Genomic DNA, 23,053 nt, shown 5'->3' on the forward strand with positions numbered 1-23,053 from the left:
ATTTAAAATATATATATATATATATATATATTTTTTTTTTTTTTAATTCCAAAAAATTAAAACAATTTCATTTTTCCCGATGTCAACAGTTGATAAATGTAAATTAAAGTCATAATGTCCAAGATTTGGCCGCACAACTTGTGGGTGGCCATTTTATTCATGCCAATGCTATTTTAGCCAATCAAATGCTAGTATTGTTGGTTTGCCCGCCCTTCCTGGTAGTGTAATTATGCGTGGGTAAGAAATTCACTATTTACTTAATTAAATAATTTCAGCAACCCAATTTTAAATGGTTATGATACTCGTGCAACTACGAAACAATATTTTTTTTAAAGAAAACAAAATCAATGTTGCATAAAATGTCAGTAGAAAAATGCAATATAATTGTACAGGTTTTTATTTTGTTACTAGAAGTAATGTCACAATAGGAATAAAGTACTTTTTACTGTAAAAGATTGTGTATTATTAAATTGTATTTGTTTTGATTTTTAAAATTTCGGTTATATTTGGAAGCAAAATCTTTGCGGGACGCTAATGCTAATGTAGCATCATGTTAGCTTGTAAAAGTATGACAATGTCTGTTTTAATAACTGCTTTTTCTTAATACAGTCCAGGACTCAAAATATTAAATTTACTTGCATTCAAGACCAAAAAAAAACCCCTAAATTATGACCATAATATTTGAGAACAATGTATTGCTTCATAGAAATAGTTTTTGTTTGTTTAGTCGGTATGTAACACAGATTGTAAAATTCCAACGGGTTTACACATAAATTAAATTAATAATAGCTTATAAAAGCACTCCTAGATTTTTTTCATGTTGTTAAATAACACTACTTTCTCTTCCTTGAGTATCAAGAATACTTTCAGCCTTATCGTTTGCTGAGTCATTCAATCCGAAAACACTTGTCACCATGGCAACATACCAATAACAAACACAACATAGCAGAGCCAATCAAAATGAGTTTTTCTACGTACAGTGAAAAAATACTAAAAATTCAAACTGAATGTTATTATTTATGACCTTTGAGGAATACCGTATTTTCCCGACTATAAGGCGCACTTAAAAGTCTTCAATTTTCTCCAAAATAGACAGACAGTGCGTCTTATAATACAGTGCGCCTTATATATGGAAAAAACAACACCAAAAACAAAAAACCACCGGATATTAAAAAAACACAAATGCCTGAACTGAAACAATACTGTTAATAATGCAGATCAGCCATCTTAGTTTACAAAATATTCCAGCATATAACTCCTCCCCCACTGCAAGATTTTATACAAAAAAATCCCAAACATCAACAATGGCTGGCTCTAGAGGTGACTGTGTAGTAAGTGCTTCATACCTGGAAGTCAATAGCAATTACCGTATTTTCACCACTATACAGCGCACTTAAAAGTCTTAAATTTTCTCCAAAATAGACAAACAGTGCGCCTTATAATACAGTGCGCCCTATAATACGGTGCGCCTTATAATATAGTGCGCCCTATAAATACAGTGCGCCTTATAATACAGTGCACCTTATAATACAGTGCGCCTTATATATGGGAAAAATGTCATTCGTTGAGGGTGCGCCTTATAATGCGGTGCGCCTTATAGTCGTGAAAATACGGTATTATTTTTTAAGAATTCTCTGTGCCGAAATTGAAACTGAGTTTTTTTTGGGGGGGTTTGTTTTTTTAAAAGGCGGCCAGCATCAAGGAGGAACGTGGCGACGCCGTGGAGGTGGAGCTTAGCGACAGCCAGAGATTGATGACGCTGTCCAGAGAAGAAGTGCAACGGATGAACCCGCCACGCTTCAGCAAAGTAGAGGACATGGCCGACCTCACCTGCCTCAACGAAGCATCCGTGCTGCACAACCTGAGGGAAAGATATTACTCAGGTTTAATTTACGTGAGTGATAAGTCATGTCAGAAGAATATTAACATTTACAGTTTGGGTTCGGTTGTCCAATTTTCAATGAAATTGACCGTCAAGTACCATAAAGTCAATGAATTGGAATGTCGTCGTGCATTAACGGAATGAATGACGAGAGCTAAAAGGATTTTGATCAATTTGCGGATGTGGTCTTGAGAGATTGATTGAGGGATTTAATGAAAGATGCTAGCTAGCTAGCCCCATGTGGGTGCTAAATTCTAACTCAAGTGGTCAGTTGGGGAATGGGGCGGAACTGAATTTGGTGGTGTTGTTGTTAATGATGCTTGTACAGAAGGGATTTGGGTTTTGAACTAGGAAAATGAATTGTTTAAGAGAATTTCCAAAAAAAAATCAACATCCACACTAAAGTAAGACAAGTGGTGTATATTCATTTGAAAAAAAGTGAGTTTATGTGGAAAAAAAAAGCTTATTTTTTTTAATAGAGGGCTACATTATTATTAAAAAAATGGACTGAAAATAAGTTACTTAAACTCCTAATAGTTTTTGTCCTAAAAAGTTTGACCTCGATTAAATAGAAACAATTCTGCTTGGGAAAAAGGTTGGTTTTATGTCAAAAATTGTTTTTATTTTACAAGAAATAAATTATAGCTATTAGAGAAAAAATATATAAATTATCTAGTTATATAATAGAAAGAAAAATGGCAATAATTAACTAAAAATAAATATTATTATTAAAAAAAAAACTCCTATTCCATAAAATAATCAAATTTCATTATTTCTAATATATTTCAGTTTGCCTAATAAATAAATGGACTCTTTCATTTTCATCTACTGTTTTGTTTAGTAATATTAATAAATGGGTTGTTTAATTTACCAATCATTGGATGTTTTTTGCCTATCAATTTAAAAGAAATGGATTTTTGATGACTGTTTTTGAAAGTATACTTTCTGCAAAGCCTGCATTTGTAGTTAAAGTGACCATTTGCTAAATTTTCAGACATATTCAGGCCTCTTCTGCGTGGTGGTCAACCCCTACAAGAACCTTCCCATCTACACGGAGACCATTGTGGAAATGTACCGAGGCAAAAAGCGACACGAGATGCCGCCGCACATATACGCCATATCTGAAGCGGCCTATCGCAGCATGCTGCAAGGTACTTAACCGTTACTATCTTTGACATCCTAGCGAGACCCGCCGATCCCGCTATCAGTTCGACTCCAATGGAATGCCGTGCCCGATCTCGCGCGTGATCTTTGGTCGCGTGTCCGCACCGTGCGCGCCATTCCGAGGAGTGGTCATTCGCTTATCAAAAGTGGATAGAACTTTGTGGAGATTGTATTTTTCTTCAAGAGGCTAAGGAGTGGCTTTGCTAACGCCTTACTATGACGTTATGACGTCATACTGAGTATTAGTAACAGGTTTTCAAAAGTACTTAAAGCTTCAGGTGTCCATATTTATGTAAAAAATGTTACAACTTCCTTGTTAAAATGTCTAGCCCCGTTTGGCTAGCACTTAAACTTTTAAGTTATCCTTTAAACAGCTCTTTTTTGTTACGACTTCCATACTAGCACTGCCAAAGTGGGGTTTGTTAGCGTGTTTAGCCCTTTTGGCTAGCACTTAAACTTTAAAGTTATCATTTAGGCAGCTTTTTTTGTTACAACTTCCATACTAGCAATGCTAAAGTGGGGTTTGTTAGCGTGTTTAGCCCTATTTGGCTAGCACTTAAACTTTAAAGTTGTCATTTAGGCAGCTTTTTTTGTTACAACTTCCATACTCGCAATGCTAAAGTCGGGTTTGTTATCGTGTTTAGCCCTATTTGGCTAGCACTTAAACTTTAAAGGAACTTTACAGCTTTTTTGTTACAACTTCCATACTAGCATTGCTAAAGTGGGATTTGTTAGCATGTTTAGCATCGTTCGGCTAGCACTTTAAAGTTAAGTGCTAGCCAAACGAGGCTAAACATGCTAACAAACCCCACTTTAGCACACTAGTATGCCAGTTGTAACAAAAAAGCTGTTAAATTCTTTCTATTAAAGTTTGCAGTCAAACTAAATTTAAATCAGACATTTAAACACAGCTTTTTCGCAAGTTAGCTTAGCTTAATGTTATCAGACAAGGCTAAACAAAGAACAAGCTAACAAACGCCAAGATTTTATAGAAAATCTGCAGTAAGATTATTATACTTTGCATATTTAAATAACTACTACATAGTTTTGCCTTAAACCCACTTAGCTTAATTTAATCAAACAATGCTAACCACTGAACAACGTACAAAGATTATCAAAAATTTTACTGAAAAATTACCGAACACAGGCAAATATTTTCAATACAATTTTTTTTAATCTCTTGTAGTTGTTAAAGTATATTTCTATGTAACTATATTATCTATCCTAGTACCTTATTAGGAAATTCTTCATCAACACAAATGGTTTTATCTAAATAAACATGTAATAGCTTTCTCTTACTCTTGAGTCAAATTAGACTTCTATTTTTATCATTTAATTATACTTCACAATACAATTTGTCAAATTCTTTTTGTCGTGGGAGATGAATTAACATCTTTATTTACTAGTTGATTTCAGTTATGATTTGTGACAGTTGGAACCAAACTAATAAAACTGCTCAATGATATAAAAAAAATACCGATTGGAAATATGTATTATAAAAGACAGTTTATTGAGCAATATCTCAGTTGCATCGATAACAGGACGGGGCACATTAAAATGTGTTAGCCACCACCCTAAAGGATAGCTTGAAGGCATGTTACCATGGCAACAGAACCAGTAAGACCAGTATGAATTCTTCGCCACTTCAACACGTGTGAAAGCAGTTACGAGTAGCCCGGCTCCAAAAAAATGTCCGGTCGAGGTTTGCCAGCAGGAGAAAAAGTTTTGTGGGTGTAATTAAGCGTGCAAAAGGGTAGAACGTAATGAAGGAAGCCAACGTCAACTTGAATCGCTTGGCACTGTTTGAACACGCAATTTGTCTAGAAATCAACATGCAAATAGGTGATGTCACGGTTTTAAACGTTTATTTTTTTTCTGTCTTTATCATGCAGATCGAGAAGATCAGTCAATCCTTTGCACGTGAGTAGGACGTTTTTGCTACATTTGTTTTGTGTTTATTTTAAATATTATAGTGTGAATCATGGTTGTAAGTAAATCAGATTTTTTTAAGTTCTTTAAGTAAATCTGATTTTTTACTAAATTCTTAAAGTAAATCTGATTTTTTTTTTTTAGTTAATCTAGTTTTAAGTCAAAAAGTGTCAGACTCTGGTTGGTTCACAGGCTGCTTTAACGTCAACTTGACCATTTTAGATATAGTATTTAGATTTTTTAAATAAATGGATTAAAAGAACTGGATTAAAATCCCTGAATATTACGTTTTTTATAGATCTAAAACAATGTTTATCCTTCTTTTTTTAAATATATTTTTAGATTCTACAAAATGATTTTTGAACTCAAAACACAGAAAAAAATTATTAAAAAAATGACAATTATTGATTGAAAAGTGGGAAAATCAGGAAATTTAATATACATCTATACTCTTCATTTGAATTTGATCCTAAAACAGAAAGTCGGCACTCATGATTTACTTTCCCGGGCCGCACAAAATGATGCGGCGGGCCAGATTTGGCCCCCGGGCCGCTACTTTGACACCTATGATTTAAGTAAATCTGTTTTTTTTTTCTTCTAGTTTTTCCCCAAAGGCTAAAATTGTATAAGGTTGCATTACATACACTTTAAGAATATTACACAAAAAATCATTTATTTTCTTACTTATACTTCTTACTTTACACATTTCGTACTTTGACTGTGGCTATTTTTGCACGTGATTTTTTTTCAGGGGCGAGTCTGGCGCCGGCAAAACGGAAAACACCAAAAAAGTCATTCAATATCTGGCTCACGTGGCTTCTTCTCACAAGGGCGCGACCCCGAGCCGGACCAAAGAAGCATTGCAGGTACAGTCTCATTTTCTTTTCCCCCTTTTAAATTCTTCAATACTGCCGACTCGCACTAAATTGTGTGAAATATGAGCACCCGGCCGGAATTCACTCTTCCACTTTTATCTCCGCTACTATTTCTTGATTCCAAAGCGACACTTTGAAATCGTATCTCTCGCTTTTCTCCGCCTCCTTATTCCTACTCCATCTTTTTTTAACTGCTTGCTCAGATGGATGGCAATCGCTCTTTAACCAGAGGCACCACTTTGGTCAACAAGGTGAGTTGCCTCTTTTCCGCTATCCTACTTTCCTTTTTCTTTCAGCTTTCGTCTAATTCAAGGGTGTCAGAATCGGGTTGGTTCGCGGGCCATTTTAGACATAATATTTAGATTTAAAAAAAAAAATAATAATAAATGGATTAAAAGAACTGGATTAAAAGCCCTGAATATTCTGTTTTTGATAGATCTAAAACAGTATTTATTTTAGCATTTTTCTATTTATATTTTTAGATTTTAAATTTTTTTAACTAACCAATTTAAAAGGGGGAAATCATACATCTATACTCTTCATTTTCATTTTAGCTTTTTTTGATATATTTTTAGATTTTACAAATTGATTTTTGGAACTAGAACACAGAAAAATGGATTACAAAATGACAATTATTGATTTAGATGGGAGAAAATCAGGAAATTTAAAATACATCTATACTCTTAATTTGAATTTGGTCCTAAAACAGAAAGTTGCCACTCATGGTTTACTTTCCCGGGCCGCACAAAATGATTTGGCGGGCTAGATTTGACCCCCGGGCCACCACTTTGACACCTAACGTTCTATCGACCGTGACAATTAACAGTGATTGTGAACATTTAACAGTGACTCATGCCTGTCTGTTGTGTTTGCATGTTAACAGCTTTCATTTGTTTTCATATAATTTCTCTTGTCTTTTTTGTCCCATTTGTTGACCCCCCCCCCCCCACACATCTGTGTTCACCTGACAACTCAATCACTCCAATTTTCTGCACAATTCCTCAGATTATGCAATATGTGAGTATGCACTAACTTTGGGGGATTTATTTGGGAGGAGGAAGTATTACGGTACACGGACGTTTCGTCGAACGGACGTTTCGTCCCCGGACAGTTCTCTCTCTCTCTTTCTCTCTCATGATTATAATTTTGAGAGTGAGCGAATCTGGCGACCAAGTGTCCATTCAACGAAACGTCTGGGGACCAAGTGTCCGTCAACCCAAACGTACCAACACAACTGTACCAGCAATAACCTGAAAATGACAAAAAAATGGAATAATCAAAGTTTATAGAGTTGTCATTCAATGTGTGGAAATTTCCCGGATGGTTGATACTAATAATAATACTTTTTTATTAATCAAACCGAACCAAGACTTTACACAAGTAAACCAAGCCGAAAATGCAAATTAATACATCTATGTGAATCATTACACTCTTTCTATGCATGAATGTATATATATTTCTACCTTAAAGTAAGTATATATAGGAGTATTGTACATAATATTAATTTTTAGACTATAACTACCGGTAAGGTTATATTTACTAAAGTTGAGACATTTCCAAAAATACAAATAGTGAGAACAAAGCAAACAAAATCAGTGCTTAACAAAAAAATATTTCAAAAACTACCAGGTCATACTTCAAGGCTTTTCCATGAACAACAAACACTGTCTTATTACTTCCTAATCTCCTCGTGCTGATAAACCAAATGCCACGTTCAAATACAGCGTTCAATTTCCGCACGGTCTAAAAATGGCTTTTTGCTGACGCACTTAATAATCTGTCATCGCGCCTGTCCGTCCATGACTAGCGTTGTAAAACAGCTACAGTCGCAAATTGCAACAGACCAGGGAGACGACCCTCTTCAGTCCCGTGACGGTGATTCTAAAGTCAAGATATCCCAGCCGTTCCCTCGTAAAAGTCCGTCCATTGTTCTGACGAGTGTTGAGAACCATTGTTGTGTCTCTGTGGCAGCTATTTTTAGCCATCCTTTTGTGTCGCCTCGACCCAAAGATGACTTGCGAATATTCTTGAGTCTTGTTTTGTATTGTCGATTGTTGTATTTTGTGTAAAGTTATTTGATTTAACTGTGATTAATTCCACAGGGGGAGCTGGAGAAACAATTGTTGCAAGCCAACCCCATACTGGAGGCCTTTGGCAATGCAAAAACCACGAAAAATGATAATTCCTCACGATTTGTAAGAGATTTTATTTGACTTTTGAATTTGACTTTGTCTAAACTATCTTTTCTATGCCGTAGGGTAAATTCATACGCATTAATTTCGATGTTACGGGCTACATCGTTGGTGCCAATATTGAAACCTGTATCCTTTTTGAAAAGTCAAGGTTGCGGATAAAATGGGGGTGATTTTGGCTGTTGTTCAATATTGAAAGAGGATATTGTCATTTGTCTTTCCTTCCTCTCCCTATCAGTGTGTGAACATCCTTGACTTGTAAACTTTAGACCTCCTGGAAAAGTCCCGGGCCACCCGGCAGGCCAAAGATGAGAGGACCTTTCACATTTTCTACCAAATGTTGCATGGAGCTCCTGACGCAACTAAATGTGAGTCCAAAATATGAATTTGGATAAAACATATGAGCATTATTCCTACATTAGATCACATTTCAGTTGAAGATTACATGAAAAATAATAACTTTTCTGCTACATATTCTTAAATAACGGGTCATATACTAAGCATAGTCAAAGAAGTACTAGCATGTAGCTAGCTTTTACTGCTACACATGTATGTACAATAGAAGAAAACATAGAAAATAATATTTTGTATTGAGGCAGTAATATTGTTGCAACCTGTATTATACTTTTATAATGACAGTAAAAGCATTCAATTCCAAACTAAAATATGTTAGCTTTTTCTCGAGTAGCTTTTTAAGCTAGCTGCTAATGCTACCCATGTATGTACAAGTGAAGAAAAAATACTAAATATTTTGCATCGAGGCAGTAAGATTGTTGTGAGTACCTAGATTATACTTGTATAATGACAGTAAAAGCATTCAATTCAATACAAAAATGTATTAATGTTAGCTTTTCCTCAGAAGTAGCTTTTTAAGATAGCTGCTACTGCTGACCAAGCGGCTGAAACTAATTTATGTAAATAAATCTGGGATATTAATACTTGACATAATTCAGGTAGCCGGGTTGCATAACTGTTCTATTGTTAGCTTTTCTTGCTAATGGAAGCTAACTCTTTGCTAGCTTTCTAAGAGGGTTTTTATGTAAATAAGAGCAGTTACAGGTCACAGGCTTGCAAAATTGTACTAATTTTAGCTAATCCTCAGTATTAAAAGAGCTTTTTTTCAAAATTGTACTAATTTTAGCTAATCCTCAGGATTAAAAGAGCTATTTTGCCTAATTGTACTAATTTTAGCTAATCCTCAGTAGTAGTAAAAGCTAGCTGTTTACCAGCTGTTATTGCTGACCTCAGAAACGTCACTTTTTTAGTATTTTGTCTGGCTTTTTTCAAGTTTAATGACTGGTAAATAACTTTTAGTCTAATTCTGGAATGACCCATGAAAATAAAATCAGTGCTATTCAGTCATATGAGACGTATATTAAAATGTTGGCCATAAATATGGGTCAGTGCTTGTGATTCAAGACTAATTTGATTTTTCCGATGTGTTCACAGCTGACCTGCTCTTAGGAACTGCCGACGAGTACCGCTTTCTTAGCGGAGGTTCCATAAGCGTTGCCGGTCAGAGTGATTCAGAGAACTTTACCCAGACTATGGACTCCATGGGGATCATGGGTTTCACCCCAGAGGAATGCACATGTAAGTGGCGTTATGGTTTGTTTGCGTGCTAGCATAGAGCATCCCCTGAATTATTTGTGGTTTCCACAGCCATGCTGAAGGTGATATCGGCCGTGCTCCAGTTCGGCAACATTTCTTTCACCAAGGAGAAGAACCACGATCAAGCGTCCATGCCCGATAACACTGCGGCTCAGAAGTTGTGCCACCTGCTGGGCATCAACGTGCTGGAGTTCACCCGAGCCATCCTCACGCCGAGGATTAAAGTGGGCAGGGAGTACGTGCAGAAGGCCCAAACTAAAGAACAGGTAAAAAAATTATATATATAATAATAATAATGCAATACTGTGGATATTTTTGTCTTTCTGCTGTCAATTTGATGAAAATTTCAACATTTTTTAGCCCTAACTTTCAGAATATTTAGTTTATTAGTCATTTTGTAGCTCATTCATATTGGATTTACAGAATAAATACTTTAATACTTTTCAACAAGGGCGCCACATAACCTTGAGTTGCTTAATCAAGTGCATTTTGAATTGGATTAAATTTGATTGGATAACTATTCAATGTATCCAATTTTGCTCGATTTCCTATCCGCAATCCATGAAACTTCAGCCTTTAATAGCAGACAATGAGTTAATAAAGAACCTTAAAATGCCCCAAAACAACAGTAAGTAAGCTAGAAATGTCCAAAAATCAGTGTTATTAAACCCCTTCCAGATCGTGTCGGCATTCATGCTTTAACGCGAGAACCAGAGTTGAATTTGACGCCCCTTTTTTAGGCTGATTTTGCCGTGGAAGCCTTGGCCAAAGCCACATACGAGCGGCTATTCAGATGGCTGGTGCACAGAATCAACAGAGCTTTGGACCGTAGGCAGAGACAGGGAGCTTCCTTCATCGGCATTCTAGATATTGCTGGTTTTGAGATCTTCCTGGTGAGTTGGTGTCATGGTATTTATTTTTTTTCCTTTCTCGAAAAATGTCTTCTCACGTCTGCTTCGTCACCTCTGCAGCTAAACTCCTTCGAGCAGCTGTGCATCAACTACACCAATGAGAAACTGCAGCAGCTCTTCAACCACACCATGTTCATCCTGGAACAGGAAGAGTACCAACGCGAGGGCATCGAGTGGAACTTCATCGACTTTGGACTCGACCTGCAGCCGTGTATTGATCTCATTGAAAGGCCGGTATGTAGATGATAGGGCACGCTTCTTCAAAATATGGCCTGTAAATTTATTCATTTTGGTGGATTTTATTTTATTTATTTTTTACTTTTTCACCCTCCCTGAAAATTTTCTGCCAGTTTTATTTAAAAAATAAATAAAAATAGTGACCAGACGTTTGGTCGAACGGACGTTTGGTCGAACGGACGTTTGGTCGAACGGACGTTTGGTCGAACGGACGTTTGGTCGAACGGACGTTTGTTCGAACGGACGTTTGGTCGAACGGACGCTTGGTCGAACGGACGTTTGGTCGAACGGACGTTTGGTCGAATGGACGTTTGGTCGAATGGACGTTTGGTCGAATGGACGTTTGGTCGAATGGACGTTTGGTCGAACGGACGTTTGGTCGAATGGACGTTTGGTCGAATGGACGTTTGGTCGAATGGACGTTTGGTCGAATGGACGTTTGGTCGAACGGACGTTTGGTCGAACGGACGTTTGGTCGCGGGATTCGCTCGAAACGTCCAGGAACCAAACGTCCGGGTACCAATAGAAATATTGCAATATCCTTATACTATATTCATATAGTTTATATATTATGTTGTTTAACACATACAAGAGTTATACTAGTGTCCTTTGATATCTGTGAGGGGAAAACAAAACTTGTCTGGTCTGGCCCAGGCCCACCCTCCCGGAACCCTGGCCCTACTGGACGAAGAGTGCTGGTTCCCTCGAGCGACTGACCAATCATTTGTGGAAAAACTGACCAGTCAGCAAGGAAATCACCCCAAATTCTTCAAATCCAAGCAGCCACGCGGCGAGGCTGACTTTTCCATCATTCACTACGCTGGCAAGGTATGCAAAAAGGATCAACAACAACAATGGCAAATAGAGTAGAATCTCATCTCCTTTTTTCTTCCTTTCAACGTCAGGTTGACTACAAAGCCAACGATTGGTTGGTGAAAAACATGGACCCCCTTAACGACAACGTGGCGTCTCTCCTTCACCAATCATCTGATCACTTTGTCTCTGAGTTGTGGAAGGAAGGTGAGATCGATTTATTTTTTTTCACGGGTTTACTTTACGGTTTCTCCTTAAGGCCCTCGATCAAATACAACATATGTGTCAAAGTGGCGGCCCGGGGGCCAAATCTGGCCCACGACATCATTTTGTGTGGCCCGGGAAAGTCAATCATCAAAGTGCCGACTTTCTGTTTTAGGACCAAATTTAAATGAAGAGTATAGATGTATATTACCTTTCATGATTTTCACCCTTTTAAATCAATAATTGTCATTTTTTAATCCATTTTTTGTGTTTTTAGTTCATAAATCATTTTGTAAAATCTAAAAATATATTGAAAAAAAAGCTAAAATCAACATTGTTTTATATCTATAAAAACTGAATATTCCGGGTTTTTAATCCAGTTCTTTTAATCCATTTATAAAAAAAATCTAAATATATCTAAAATGGTCCAGCCCACATGAAATCGAGGTTGACCTCCTCATACAAGCAACAAAGGTCCACTAACTTCAATATTTTCCTTTTTTTTTGTGTGGATCACGCATCATCTTTTTTTCGTCTCTCCTCAACTCAATCTTTCCTGATTCTTCTTGATTCACTCCTGGCTCGGACTTGTTTTTTTTCCTCCTCTTTACTCTCCCGCATCCCTCCTCAGATATTCAAACTCTACCTCGCGTCTACTTCTTTGACAACTATACCACACTCCAGGCAAATGGCTCCGACAGTAGGTTCCTCTTCACCACTGCATGAATCCTCCCTTCTATTCTCAATGTGTTTGTCTTAGTTTGTTTGTTTATCAATACGGCGAACCCCCCTTAATCCCATTGGGGCTCATTAAAAATGATTAGATTCAACATTTATTGCTATTAATAGCAAGAAATGACTTGAAAATATGGGGGTTCCCTGTATTTTTTGTCCGTTTTATGTGTCAATCCTACTACCAGTAGAAGTAGAATGAGTAGATTTCATAGTTTTAGTGTAATATCCAGTAGTTTGGTGACCAAAAAAGCCACTAAATTGTTCTTAAATGAAATGGGATGAAAAATATTGTTTTAAGGACACGTAAGTAAATAGTGACATGAAAAAAAAATGATCTTGATTTTTTGTTCATATTATCCAATCTTGATAGTGAACATTTTTGATATTTGTGACTATTATGAGGTATTATAACTGTTTTCTTTCTTTTCATTTTTGGAAAAAAAAAACTAGTAGACATGAAATTTGACCAGGATGAGTCAAGATCAGATCATATGGATAAAAAACAGATCATTTTATAGGCCAAAGCGAATAGCAATAGTGCTATGTTATATTTAAAAAGACCTGAACTGTATTCCACTTTAAAATTTCCATCCAGTGGACCGCATCATAAGTCTGGACCAAGTGTCATCGTCCGCCGAGAGCACCGGACCTGTCACATTCGGCGCATCCGGACTAAAAACCAAGAAGGGAATGTTTAGAACGGTGGGACAACTTTACAAAGAATCTTTGGCCAAACTGATGGCGACATTGAGGAACACCAACCCCAATTTCCTACGCTGCATTATTCCAAACCATGAGAAAAGAGTGAGTAAAATAATTCTTCCTCTCTCACAACAACAAAAGACAGATTTAAAAACCTAACTGTGTTTTTTGTGTGTCTATTTTAGGCCGGCAAGCTAGCGCCCCACTTAGTTTTGGACCAACTGAGGTGTAACGGGGTCCTTGAGGGAATCCGTATCTGCCGACAGGGATTCCCTAACCGCATCCCCTTCCAGGAGTTCAGGCAGAGGTTAGTTGTATTAGTTTTGTCGGATTTCCCTATAAAAGATACGCCCCCTGGACTTGCTTAGCAGGGACTTAATAGCATCATAAAGTCGGAATGACACGGGTCGAGGTCCTCGTAACCCAAGCACTCCCTGTAATTTGCATGTGGTGAACTTATCTCGGCGCCTGAGTAGCCACGCACTGACTCAAATGTGTCTTATAGGTATGAGATTCTGACTCCCAATGCTATTCCTCGCACTTTCATGGATGGAAAACAGGCCTCTGAACTTATGGTGAGTCCTCGTTCTGCGCGCTCCAGTTTCGCCGAATAGAGGAGAATGCCATTGGTGGTCACCATTTTTACTCTCTGAATGGTATCTTCCCATCAACAATGTCTTTTTAATTTTTTTTCAAACCCCCAAGTTAAAGAAAAATACTCTTTTTGGCTAAATCTGGTTTGTTTTCATTTCTTCAATCTTATAGCCTAGCTAAAGCTAACTGTACTTTTTGACCAACAATTTAACCTAATTTAACCTAACGGAATTAGCAACATTTTCCAGTTTTTGCTATCGTTGGTGTAGCCCACACTAATTACCAGTAAATAAATTGAGGAATATTTTTGGGGAGAATATAAATCATTTAAACATGACTGCGCAACACCATCCTTTTAAGCATGACAAATAGAACAAATTGATCAAAAGAAAATAACTCTTTTCAGCTACATTTTCTTCAATTTTATAGCCTAGCATAGCTAACGCTAATTGTACTTTTGGCTTCATTTTTTTACCAACAATTTAACCTAATGGAATTACCAACATTTTCCTCCCTTTTTGCTATATTTGATGTCTTCCACACTAAATCCCAGTAAAAATATTCATGAATATTTTTTGGGGAGAATAGAAATCATTTACCGTATTTTCACGACTATAAGGCGCACTTAAAAGTCTTAAATTTTCTCCAAAATAGACAGGGCGCCTTATAATCCAGTGTGCCTTATATACGGGAAAAAAAACAAAATGTGTCATTCATTGAGGGTGCGCCTTATAATGCATTGCGTCTTATAGTTGTGAAAATACGGTAAATACTGATATTGCGCAACATCGTCCTTTTAAGCATGACAAATAGCCATTATGGCAACGTTTATTTCACAATTTTGGCCTTTAAATGTTGGTCAGGACAATTTTAACCCCTATTTTTTTCTGTTCAGATCAAAGCTTTGGAGCTGGATTCCAATCTATACCGAGTGGGTCAAAGCAAAGTGTTCTTCAGAGCCGGCGTGTTGGCTCACTTGGAAGAAGAGCGAGATTTAAAAATCACCGACACCATCATCCGTTTCCAAAGTGCGGCCAGGGGCTTCCTCGCTCGCAAGTAAGGAACTCAAAAAGTGTTAAATTGTTGTCATCGGTCACGTGGGAAGCGATGCGTCCTTGACAGGAATTTGGCGCTTGGCCTTCAGAATGCAGCAATGGCATGAAAAATGGGGCACGCGGGTTAATTAATACATCCAACTGGAAATATCAGTTCATTGACATTGCCACACGACTCCAAGAATGTACGAACAAGCGTTTTACTGCTTTAACGTCACACTTTTGAGAGAGAGCAGTAAGTTCATTTGAAAAATGTGGACCGTCTAATGCCGGGGTGTCAAATTCCCTTTGGTCTGCGGGCCGAATACAGCTTAATTTGAGATCAAGTACCAGTAAACTCATTGCAAAATGACATAGAACTAACAATAAGCTCACTTTTTTATCTTTGTATTAGTCACTAATACTAATAATTAGTGCAAAGAATGAGTAAATTATCAAAATGTTTACTAACACAATTTTCCTTTTACATTATGAACAATATATTATGAACAAGAGAATAACATAAGAACATAAATAAATGCCAATTCATGTTGTCTGCACATACTAAAACACTGCGCCACCTAGCGGATAATACAAGAACTACATATTTTTGAGAAAATTCATATTTTTTCATACAATGCAGCTTTCTTCCCCGGGCCGTACCAAACCACCAGACGGGCCGAATCCGGCCCGCGGGCCGTATGTTTGACACCCCCCTGGTACAACCCTTTGCAAGAATTTAATGCTTCCAAAACAGTGCATTTTATTTAGGATATACGAAGGTTTCTATTCTATTTATTTTGACCACTTCCCATCTAAATATAAGAAGATTATCTTTTAACAAAAAAAACAGACTACTGCAGAAGGTCTCCTCCACCTTGTGGATTTGCTGTGTATGGCTCCAGTTTTTTTAACTAGCTCTACAATGTCTTCTGTGTCTTGTGTGTCTTGCTACTGCAACCAAGAAATTTCCCGAATACGGGATAAAATTCTGATCTAATCTAATACCATTATTAGCTTTCTGAGATAATTCACATATTTCTTATGACAATTTATTTTTAATTTTTGCATTTTAAAAGCCAAAAAACTTATCTATTTTCTTTACATTATAAAAGTTGTTTTGCGTATAGTGATTTTTTTATTATTATTTTTTTTTAATGGTGGACCCTAAATTACTTTAATCTATACATTATTTTTTAATTAAAGGGTGTAGGAAATATGGCATTAACTTGAAAACATTTTTGGGCATCTGTTACATTTGGCAGGTTTTAATTAGTGCAAAAAAAATGTTCATTGGGCAGTCAAAGGGATAAATCTGTTTTAACATGTTTTAACAGTTTAATGCAAAAGTGTATTATTGTTAATGTGCTATTTTTCTGTCCTCTCAAGAGCTTTCACGAAGAAGCAACAGCAGCTCAGCGCTCTAAGGGTGATGCAAAGGAACTGTCATGCTTATCTCATACTCAAAAACTGGCAGTGGTGGCGGCTTTTCACAAAGGTTTCACATACTATTATTACTACATACTTTTAATTGGCATATGAAAAACAAGTGCACTATGAAACTAATCCACATGGGCTTGCCAGGTGAAGCCCCTCCTCCAGGTGACCCGACAGGATGAGGAGATTCAGCTGAGAGATGCCGAGCTGATTAAAGCCAAGGAAAAACTGTCCCGAGTGGAGGTGGATTTTGCCGAATTGGACAAGAAACACATTTCGGTGAGTCAACCTTGTTTACATTCACAATACAGTTTATTTTTGGTCAAAAAAAGTTAACTTATTAGATGTCCATGGCACTAAAAGATAAGCATCCACTGACATTTTAAGTGATTGGGCATCTTGTTGTCAGGTAGACAATAATTTAAAATTTGTGTCACTCCCTTTTCCTATTTGGGTCAATTTTTTCTGTAAATATTGTTTTGGGTCAATTATTTTGTGTAAATTTTGGGTCAGTTTTTTTCTGTAAATTTTTGGTCAGTTTTTTCTGTAAATTTTGTTTTGAGTCAATTATTTTGGGTAAATTTTGGGTCAATTATTTTGGGTAAATTTTGGGTCAGTTTTTTCTGTAAATTTTGGGTCAATTTTTCCTGTAAAGTTTGGGTCAATTTTTTTGTTAATTTTGGGACAATTTTTTTCTATAAATTTTGGGTCATTTCTCATTAGTTTTGGGCTGTTGTTTTTTTTTTGCTTTTGTCTTTTTTTAGTTGCTTCTGTTGATTTTTGGCCATTTCGTGAGATTCCTTAACTCATTGATGGTGCCATTTTGACTGAGGGGTCAAAAGATCAAATTTGACTGCGAATAGGAAAATAATAATTCAAAATATAAAAGTATTTGATGCTGTTTACACAGTATGAAAGGTGCCATTTGACACATCTCTGTCCGTCCTCCATATTTTGTAGCTGTTAGAGGAGAAAGCCGTTCTGGCCGACCAGCTCCAGGCCGAAGCGGAGTTGTTTGCGGAGGCCGAGGAGATGCGCTCCAGGCTGGCTGGCCGCAAGCAGGAGCTGGAGTACGTCCTGACCGAGCTGGAGAGCCGCTTGGAGGAGGAGGAGGAAAGAGCCATGCAGATGACCAATGAGAAGAAGAAGATGCAGCAGAATATTCAGGTAGGAAAGACATCATACATTCTAATCTTAAAAATCTAGCTCATTAGCTAGCATGAAACTGTTCTGAAGTACACTTGGATCATCACAATGGGAGACTGCAATTGTTTTTTGTAGCATCAATAATAATAATTTTGGATTACATTAAGAAAACATGAAGTTAATTCCTGTTAGATGCAGCATTAATTTATTTTTGATTTTTTTTTATACTGATTATTAATTTTATCGTGTATTAGAAAGGTTAAGGGTAGGCTACATATTTAGTTTTGTCAACATATTAATATTATGTTGTATTTTAGAATTATTTTCTGCAATATAAGTAAATAATCTTATTTTTTCACATTTGTATGTATCAGTGTAGTTTTTGTGTAGGGATTAAAGGCCACTAAAGAAAAAATACTTCTAAATTTTATGTCAAAATTCAGAAGAAAAAATCCAACTCTGTTAATAGAGTACGAATTTTACTGGCAGAATCTTGGCTACCTTTTTTTAATTGTCAAAATTTAGAAGAAAAATATCCAACTCTGAATAGAGTAAGAATTCTACAGGCAAAATCTAGGCCACCTTTTTTTTCAATGTCAAAATTCAGACGAAAAACCCCCAACTATGAATAAAGTAAGATTTTTACAGGCAGAATCTTGGCCACCTATTTTTCCTTCATTGTCAAAATTCAGAAGAAAAAACCCAATTTAAGAATTCTACAGGCAGAATCTTGGCCACGTTTTTTTCCCAATGACCCTAATCCGCTTCATTATATATTTGAATACTTTCTTTTTGTTAACAATAAATGTATATTCACTCCACGTTGTTAATATTCCCCCTCTTTTAGGACCTGGAGGAACAGTTAGAAGAGGAAGAAAGCGGCAGACAGCGCCTTCTGCTGGACAAAGTCTCCCTAGAAACTAAAGTCAAAAGTTTAGAAAACGACCTTATCACTGCAGTGGAGCAGAAAGATCGCCTTGCTAAGGTATGTGTCGGCACAATTCCCCCGTAAAGCAAAAAATAAATAAAAAATGAGTGACGAATGGTCGCCGACGAGCAGGAGAAGAAGCAGCTGGAGGAGCGACTGAGCGAAGTGACCGATCATCTGACGGAGGAGGAGGAAAAGAGCAAAAGTCTCAACAAGCTCAAGAACAAACAGGAGGCCGTCATCGCTGACTTAGAAGGTGAAACTCGAAGAAATGCTCACTATTTTAAAGGCACAAGTCGACATCATCGTCGTCACTGCTAATGGAAAAAGAACCAAACCAAAAAACAAAAAAAAAATACAAAAGAATTTCATTTGTCTGATGTGTAATCCTGCAGAATGTCATGTAAATAAAAGGTCCGTAATATACCAGCAAGTGTCAGCCATTTTATCAATGCTGCTGGTACTGTGTTAGCCAATCAAAATGTGACTTTCATTTTCAGTTCCATGCACCTGTGTTCTAGTCTGCAGGTGTCAAACTTGCGGGTCGGGGGCTCGATCTGGCCCCCCACCGCATGGTTTTGTGTGCTTCACAAAACATGTGCATCATCGACTTCAGGTTTCCTGATAAATTGACAAAAAATATATATGTTTAAGGGGTCCGTAATTTAAAATAGAAAATGTTTTTGGCTATTTTAATGAAAAACATTGAATAGTTAAGTGTTTTTTTTGTAGAATTTTCTTTGTTTTTTTCAATCCATTACATGATAATTCGATTTTTTTAAAAGATTTTTGATTTTAAAAGGATTTTTAGCGCAACAATGTTGAATGAATTGACTAGAAAAATAGTTTTTTAGCATTTTGGCAACCCTAGTTGGCAGATTTAATGGCCCACTGACAGAAACTGCGATGTGGCCTGCGACAAAGATGAGTTTGACACCCCTGCTCTAGTCCCAGGGTATAAGCAAGACCCCAAAATGGCTGCTTCTAGTAAGCAGTGGCATTTGTTGAAGCATAACTAGGTGTGCCTTATCCCTAAAAAAATCTTTCTACATGTGTTCAGATCGCCTAAAACGTGAGGAACAAGGTCGTATGGAGCAGGAGAAATGGAAGAGGAGAATGGAAGGCGAGGCTCTGGAGGCCCAAGAGCAACTCTCCGACATGGGACTGGTCTCCAACGAGCTGAAAGGCAACCTGAGCCATAAGGAGAAGGAAATCACCGCCCTTCAGACTCGTTTGGAGGAGGAGAATGCGAGGCGTTCCGAAGCTCAGAGATCCATGAGGGAGGCCCTGTCGCAAGTGTCCGAGTTGAAGGAGGAAGTGGAGAATGAGCGAGGGATGAGGGAGAGGGCCGAGAAGCAGAGGCGGGATCTTAGTGAGGAGTTAGAGGCGTTGAGGACTGAGCTGGAAGACACGCTTGATACTACTGCCGCACAGCAGGAGCTCAGGTAGGACCGATTTAACCAGAAAATAAATCATTTTTTGTTTAATCGTGGTGGAGAGATAACAGAAACTAGCAAAGTAGTTCTCGACTATTTTTTTTTTTAATTGCTCAAGCACCCCCCGTGACCCTAATATGGATATAAAGTGGTTCAGAAAATTTGATGAGATATTTGATACTCCTCAAAGCTTTAAAAAAATAATAATAGTGTTAAAGGTTTCCCTATTTTTGGCTCCGGTTGTATATGCTACCTGACTAGAAGTAGCATTGCAAAGCTAATTAGGACTTATCATAATCACTAATTAAGTTGTGTACTTACATAGTAAAGACTAATAACTAACATTGAAACGAAAACTAAGCTAACTAAATTAAGGTACTGTATTTTCACAACCATACGACGCATCGCATTTAAAGCCGCAGTGTCAGTAACGAGTACTATATCTGTATTTGACACACACAAAGGATGCGCTGTTTTTAAATACGTAGCCAAGGCAAGGCAAAACATACACCAGCTTAAACATATGGAAAAACGCTAAAAAAGCGTTTTTAAAAAGTTAAACGGAAGCAAAACTGAGTTCGGTTGTACTTTACTTAGCCATTTTACAATGTACTCGCGTTATCATCATCCACAAATCCATCAAAAGTCCTAATTTTCTGTGTCCGAATGGAACAATTCTCCAAAAAAGTCATCGAAAACATTAAGTTTTATACGTTCGTCCAGGCGGCCACAATCTATTCCCAAATATATTAAAATTTTAGTATTGGTCCATATATAAGGCGCACTGTATTATAAGGTGCACTGTCTATTTTGGAGAAAATTTAAGACTTAAGTGCGCCTTATAGTCGTGAAAATACGGTACATTGAGTTCGAATTTGCGCAGATCTCGTCGGGAGGCCGAGTTGAACGACCTGCAGCGTTGCGTGGAAGACGAAACACGTCGCCACGAGGTTCAACTGTCAGAGTTGCGGGTCAAGCATAGCTCTGCCGTTGACAACCTCCAGGAGCAGCTGGACAACAACAAAAGGGTGAGTGGATTGTTTCTTTTCTATAATAAAATTAAAAAAAACAGAGCAACCATCTCTAAATTTGGACTGTCAATCTAGGCTCGTCAATCCTTGGAGAAAGCCAAGGTGGTCTTGGAAGAAGAGAAGCTGAGTTTGACCTCAGAGTTGAAGACACTCCAGGCTAGCCGAACCGAGAGCGACCGGGCACGGAAGAGAGCCGAAAGTCAACTGCAGGAACTCACGGTTCGACTGTCTCAGGCCGACCAGGAGAAGGAAGAGAGAGAAGATAGGATGCAAAAACTTCAGGTAAAGAAAAAAAATCATCAAAAAAACATAAACTTTTCCATTTTTTACAGAATCCATCCCATAAAAAAATGTACTCTTGTTTTCCAGAGTGAAATTGAATCTCTCTCCAGCAATTTGTCCACGTTTGACAGCAAATCCCTACGTTTATCTAAAGAAGTCTCCGGTTTGGAGAGTCAGCTTCATGATGCGCAGGTAATAAATATGTCAGGGTCATGTTTTTTTGTGGGGGAAAATCAAAACCTACTCACATTCTCTTATGCCCCGCCCCCTCCAAGGATCTGCTGCAAGAAGAAACTCGGCAGAAGTTGTCTCTGGCTACTCGGGTGCGAGCGTTAGAGGAGGAGAGGAATGGATTGACGGACAGGTTGGAGGAAGAAGAGGAAAAATCCAGAGAAATGACTCGGCAGATTCAGACTCATAGTCAACAGGTAAGCCTCGTTGACCACACTCAAATATATCATACATGGATATTGTTGTTTTTTTTTACTCTATCGACCATGTGTGTCAAAGTGCCGGCCCGGGGGCCAAATCTGGCCCGCCGCATCATTTTGTGCGGCCCGGGAAAGTAAATCATGACTGCTGACTTTCCGTTTTAGGATTAAATTAAAATGAAGAGTATAGATGTATATTAAATTTCCTGATTTCGCCTTTTTAAATCAATAATTGTCATTTTTAATCATTTTTTTCTGTGTTTTTAGTTCAAAAATCATTTTGAAAAATCTAAAAATATATTTAAAAAAAGCTAAAATAAACATTGTTTTAGATCTATTAGAAACTGAATATTCAGGGCTTTTAATCCGGTTCTTTTAATCTATTTATAAATTAAAAATACTAGCCAAATGATTATTTTTTTTCATTTTTTAGTGCTGTAAACCTGTAAAGTTGCCTGCATACTTTTCAAGACTAACCCAAATCCAGCACCCCTTCTCCCCCCAAAATAACCTCCCTATCTCTCCATTTCCCAGCTCTCCGAGATGCGTAAACAAGTGGAGGAAGTCAACGGTACAGCAGAAACCAGCGAAGAATCCCGCAGAAAAATCCAGAGGGAACTAGACGCCACCATGCAAAGGGAAAAACAACGAGAAGAGGAGAAAGACCGTGTGGAAAGGCAGCGTGAGCGCCTCAGGGAGGAGATTGAGGACTTGACTCTGGCCCTGCAACGTGAAAGGCAGAATTGCACTGCTCTGGAGAAAAGACAGAAGAAATTTGACCAGGTATGGAGCAGTTATAACCTAAAATTCCCGCAAAAAAGCCATATCTGGCACTCAAACGTCGCTTGTTACTTGGCAGTGTGTGGCCGAGGAGAAAGCAGTAAGCACTCGATTGGCCGAGGAGAAGGACCGAGCCGAAGCTGACAGTCGAGAGAAGGAGACGCGTTATCTGGCCTTGTCCAGAGCTCTGCAGGTATTTCATTCACTTGTATATTTTGCTGTTTAATATACCCGGATATATTAAATGATTTTTGCTTTTTTTATAGCCTCCCGTTTGTGCGCCATTTAATACACCGCATTTTCACGACTACAAGGCGCACTTAAAAGTCTTAAATTTTCTCCAAAATAGACGGTGCGCCTTATAATCCAGTGCGCCTTATAATCCAGTGCGCCTTATAATCCAGTGCGCTTTATAATATAGTGCGCCTTATAATATAGTGCGCCTTATAATACAGTGCGCCTTATATATGGAAAAATGTCATTCATTGAGGGTGCGCCTTATAATGCACTGGGTCTTATAGATTATAAGGCGCACCACATTATAAGGCGCACCCTCAATGAATTATACATTTTTATTTTTTTTCTATATATAAAGTAAACTGGATTATAAGGCACCCTGTCTATTTTGGGAGAAAATTTATGACTTTAAAGTGCGCCTTATAGTTGTGAAAATACGGTACCCCTGCCATTTAATATACC

The 23,053-nt window shown here is 37.6% G+C and overlaps 1 protein-coding gene across 7 annotated transcripts in view; it reads left to right on the plus strand.

Moving 5' to 3' along the window:
* The window catches only part of myh14 (myosin, heavy chain 14, non-muscle), a 37,092-nt gene that overhangs the window by 6,648 nt on the left and 7,391 nt on the right, over positions 1-23,053 (plus strand). For 3 of the 7 annotated variants that reach the window (XM_077721379.1, XM_077721382.1, XM_077721377.1), the window contains exons 3-33: positions 1,688-1,894; positions 2,877-3,033; positions 4,939-4,966; positions 5,727-5,841; positions 6,856-6,867; positions 7,953-8,045; positions 8,108-8,171; positions 8,312-8,410; positions 9,492-9,635; positions 9,705-9,919; positions 10,394-10,546; positions 10,625-10,798; positions 11,456-11,629; positions 11,707-11,821; positions 12,450-12,518; positions 13,149-13,357; positions 13,441-13,562; positions 13,761-13,830; positions 14,745-14,905; positions 16,273-16,381; positions 16,468-16,599; positions 17,281-17,487; positions 18,314-18,451; positions 18,527-18,650; positions 19,455-19,839; positions 20,714-20,858; positions 20,937-21,143; positions 21,231-21,335; positions 21,419-21,571; positions 22,109-22,357; positions 22,434-22,547. In XM_077721379.1, the coding sequence (XP_077577505.1) occupies positions 1,688-1,894; positions 2,877-3,033; positions 4,939-4,966; positions 5,727-5,841; positions 6,856-6,867; positions 7,953-8,045; positions 8,108-8,171; positions 8,312-8,410; positions 9,492-9,635; positions 9,705-9,919; positions 10,394-10,546; positions 10,625-10,798; positions 11,456-11,629; positions 11,707-11,821; positions 12,450-12,518; positions 13,149-13,357; positions 13,441-13,562; positions 13,761-13,830; positions 14,745-14,905; positions 16,273-16,381; positions 16,468-16,599; positions 17,281-17,487; positions 18,314-18,451; positions 18,527-18,650; positions 19,455-19,839; positions 20,714-20,858; positions 20,937-21,143; positions 21,231-21,335; positions 21,419-21,571; positions 22,109-22,357; positions 22,434-22,547 (4,449 nt within the window). Of the gene's footprint in view, positions 1-1,687; positions 1,895-2,876; positions 3,034-4,938; positions 4,967-5,726; positions 5,842-6,053; positions 6,102-6,855; positions 6,868-7,952; positions 8,046-8,107; positions 8,172-8,311; positions 8,411-9,491; positions 9,636-9,704; positions 9,920-10,393; positions 10,547-10,624; positions 10,799-11,455; positions 11,630-11,706; positions 11,822-12,449; positions 12,519-13,148; positions 13,358-13,440; positions 13,563-13,760; positions 13,831-14,744; positions 14,906-16,272; positions 16,382-16,467; positions 16,600-17,280; positions 17,488-18,313; positions 18,452-18,526; positions 18,651-19,454; positions 19,840-20,713; positions 20,859-20,936; positions 21,144-21,230; positions 21,336-21,418; positions 21,572-22,108; positions 22,358-22,433; positions 22,548-23,053 lie in introns of all 7 variants that reach the window. The other 4 variants (XM_077721383.1, XM_077721380.1, XM_077721378.1 and 1 more) reach the window with 4 other exon arrangements.

Source organism: Stigmatopora nigra, chromosome 7, assembly GCF_051989575.1.
Source record: "Stigmatopora nigra isolate UIUO_SnigA chromosome 7, RoL_Snig_1.1, whole genome shotgun sequence".
Lineage (NCBI taxonomy): Eukaryota > Metazoa > Chordata > Actinopteri > Syngnathiformes > Syngnathidae > Stigmatopora > Stigmatopora nigra.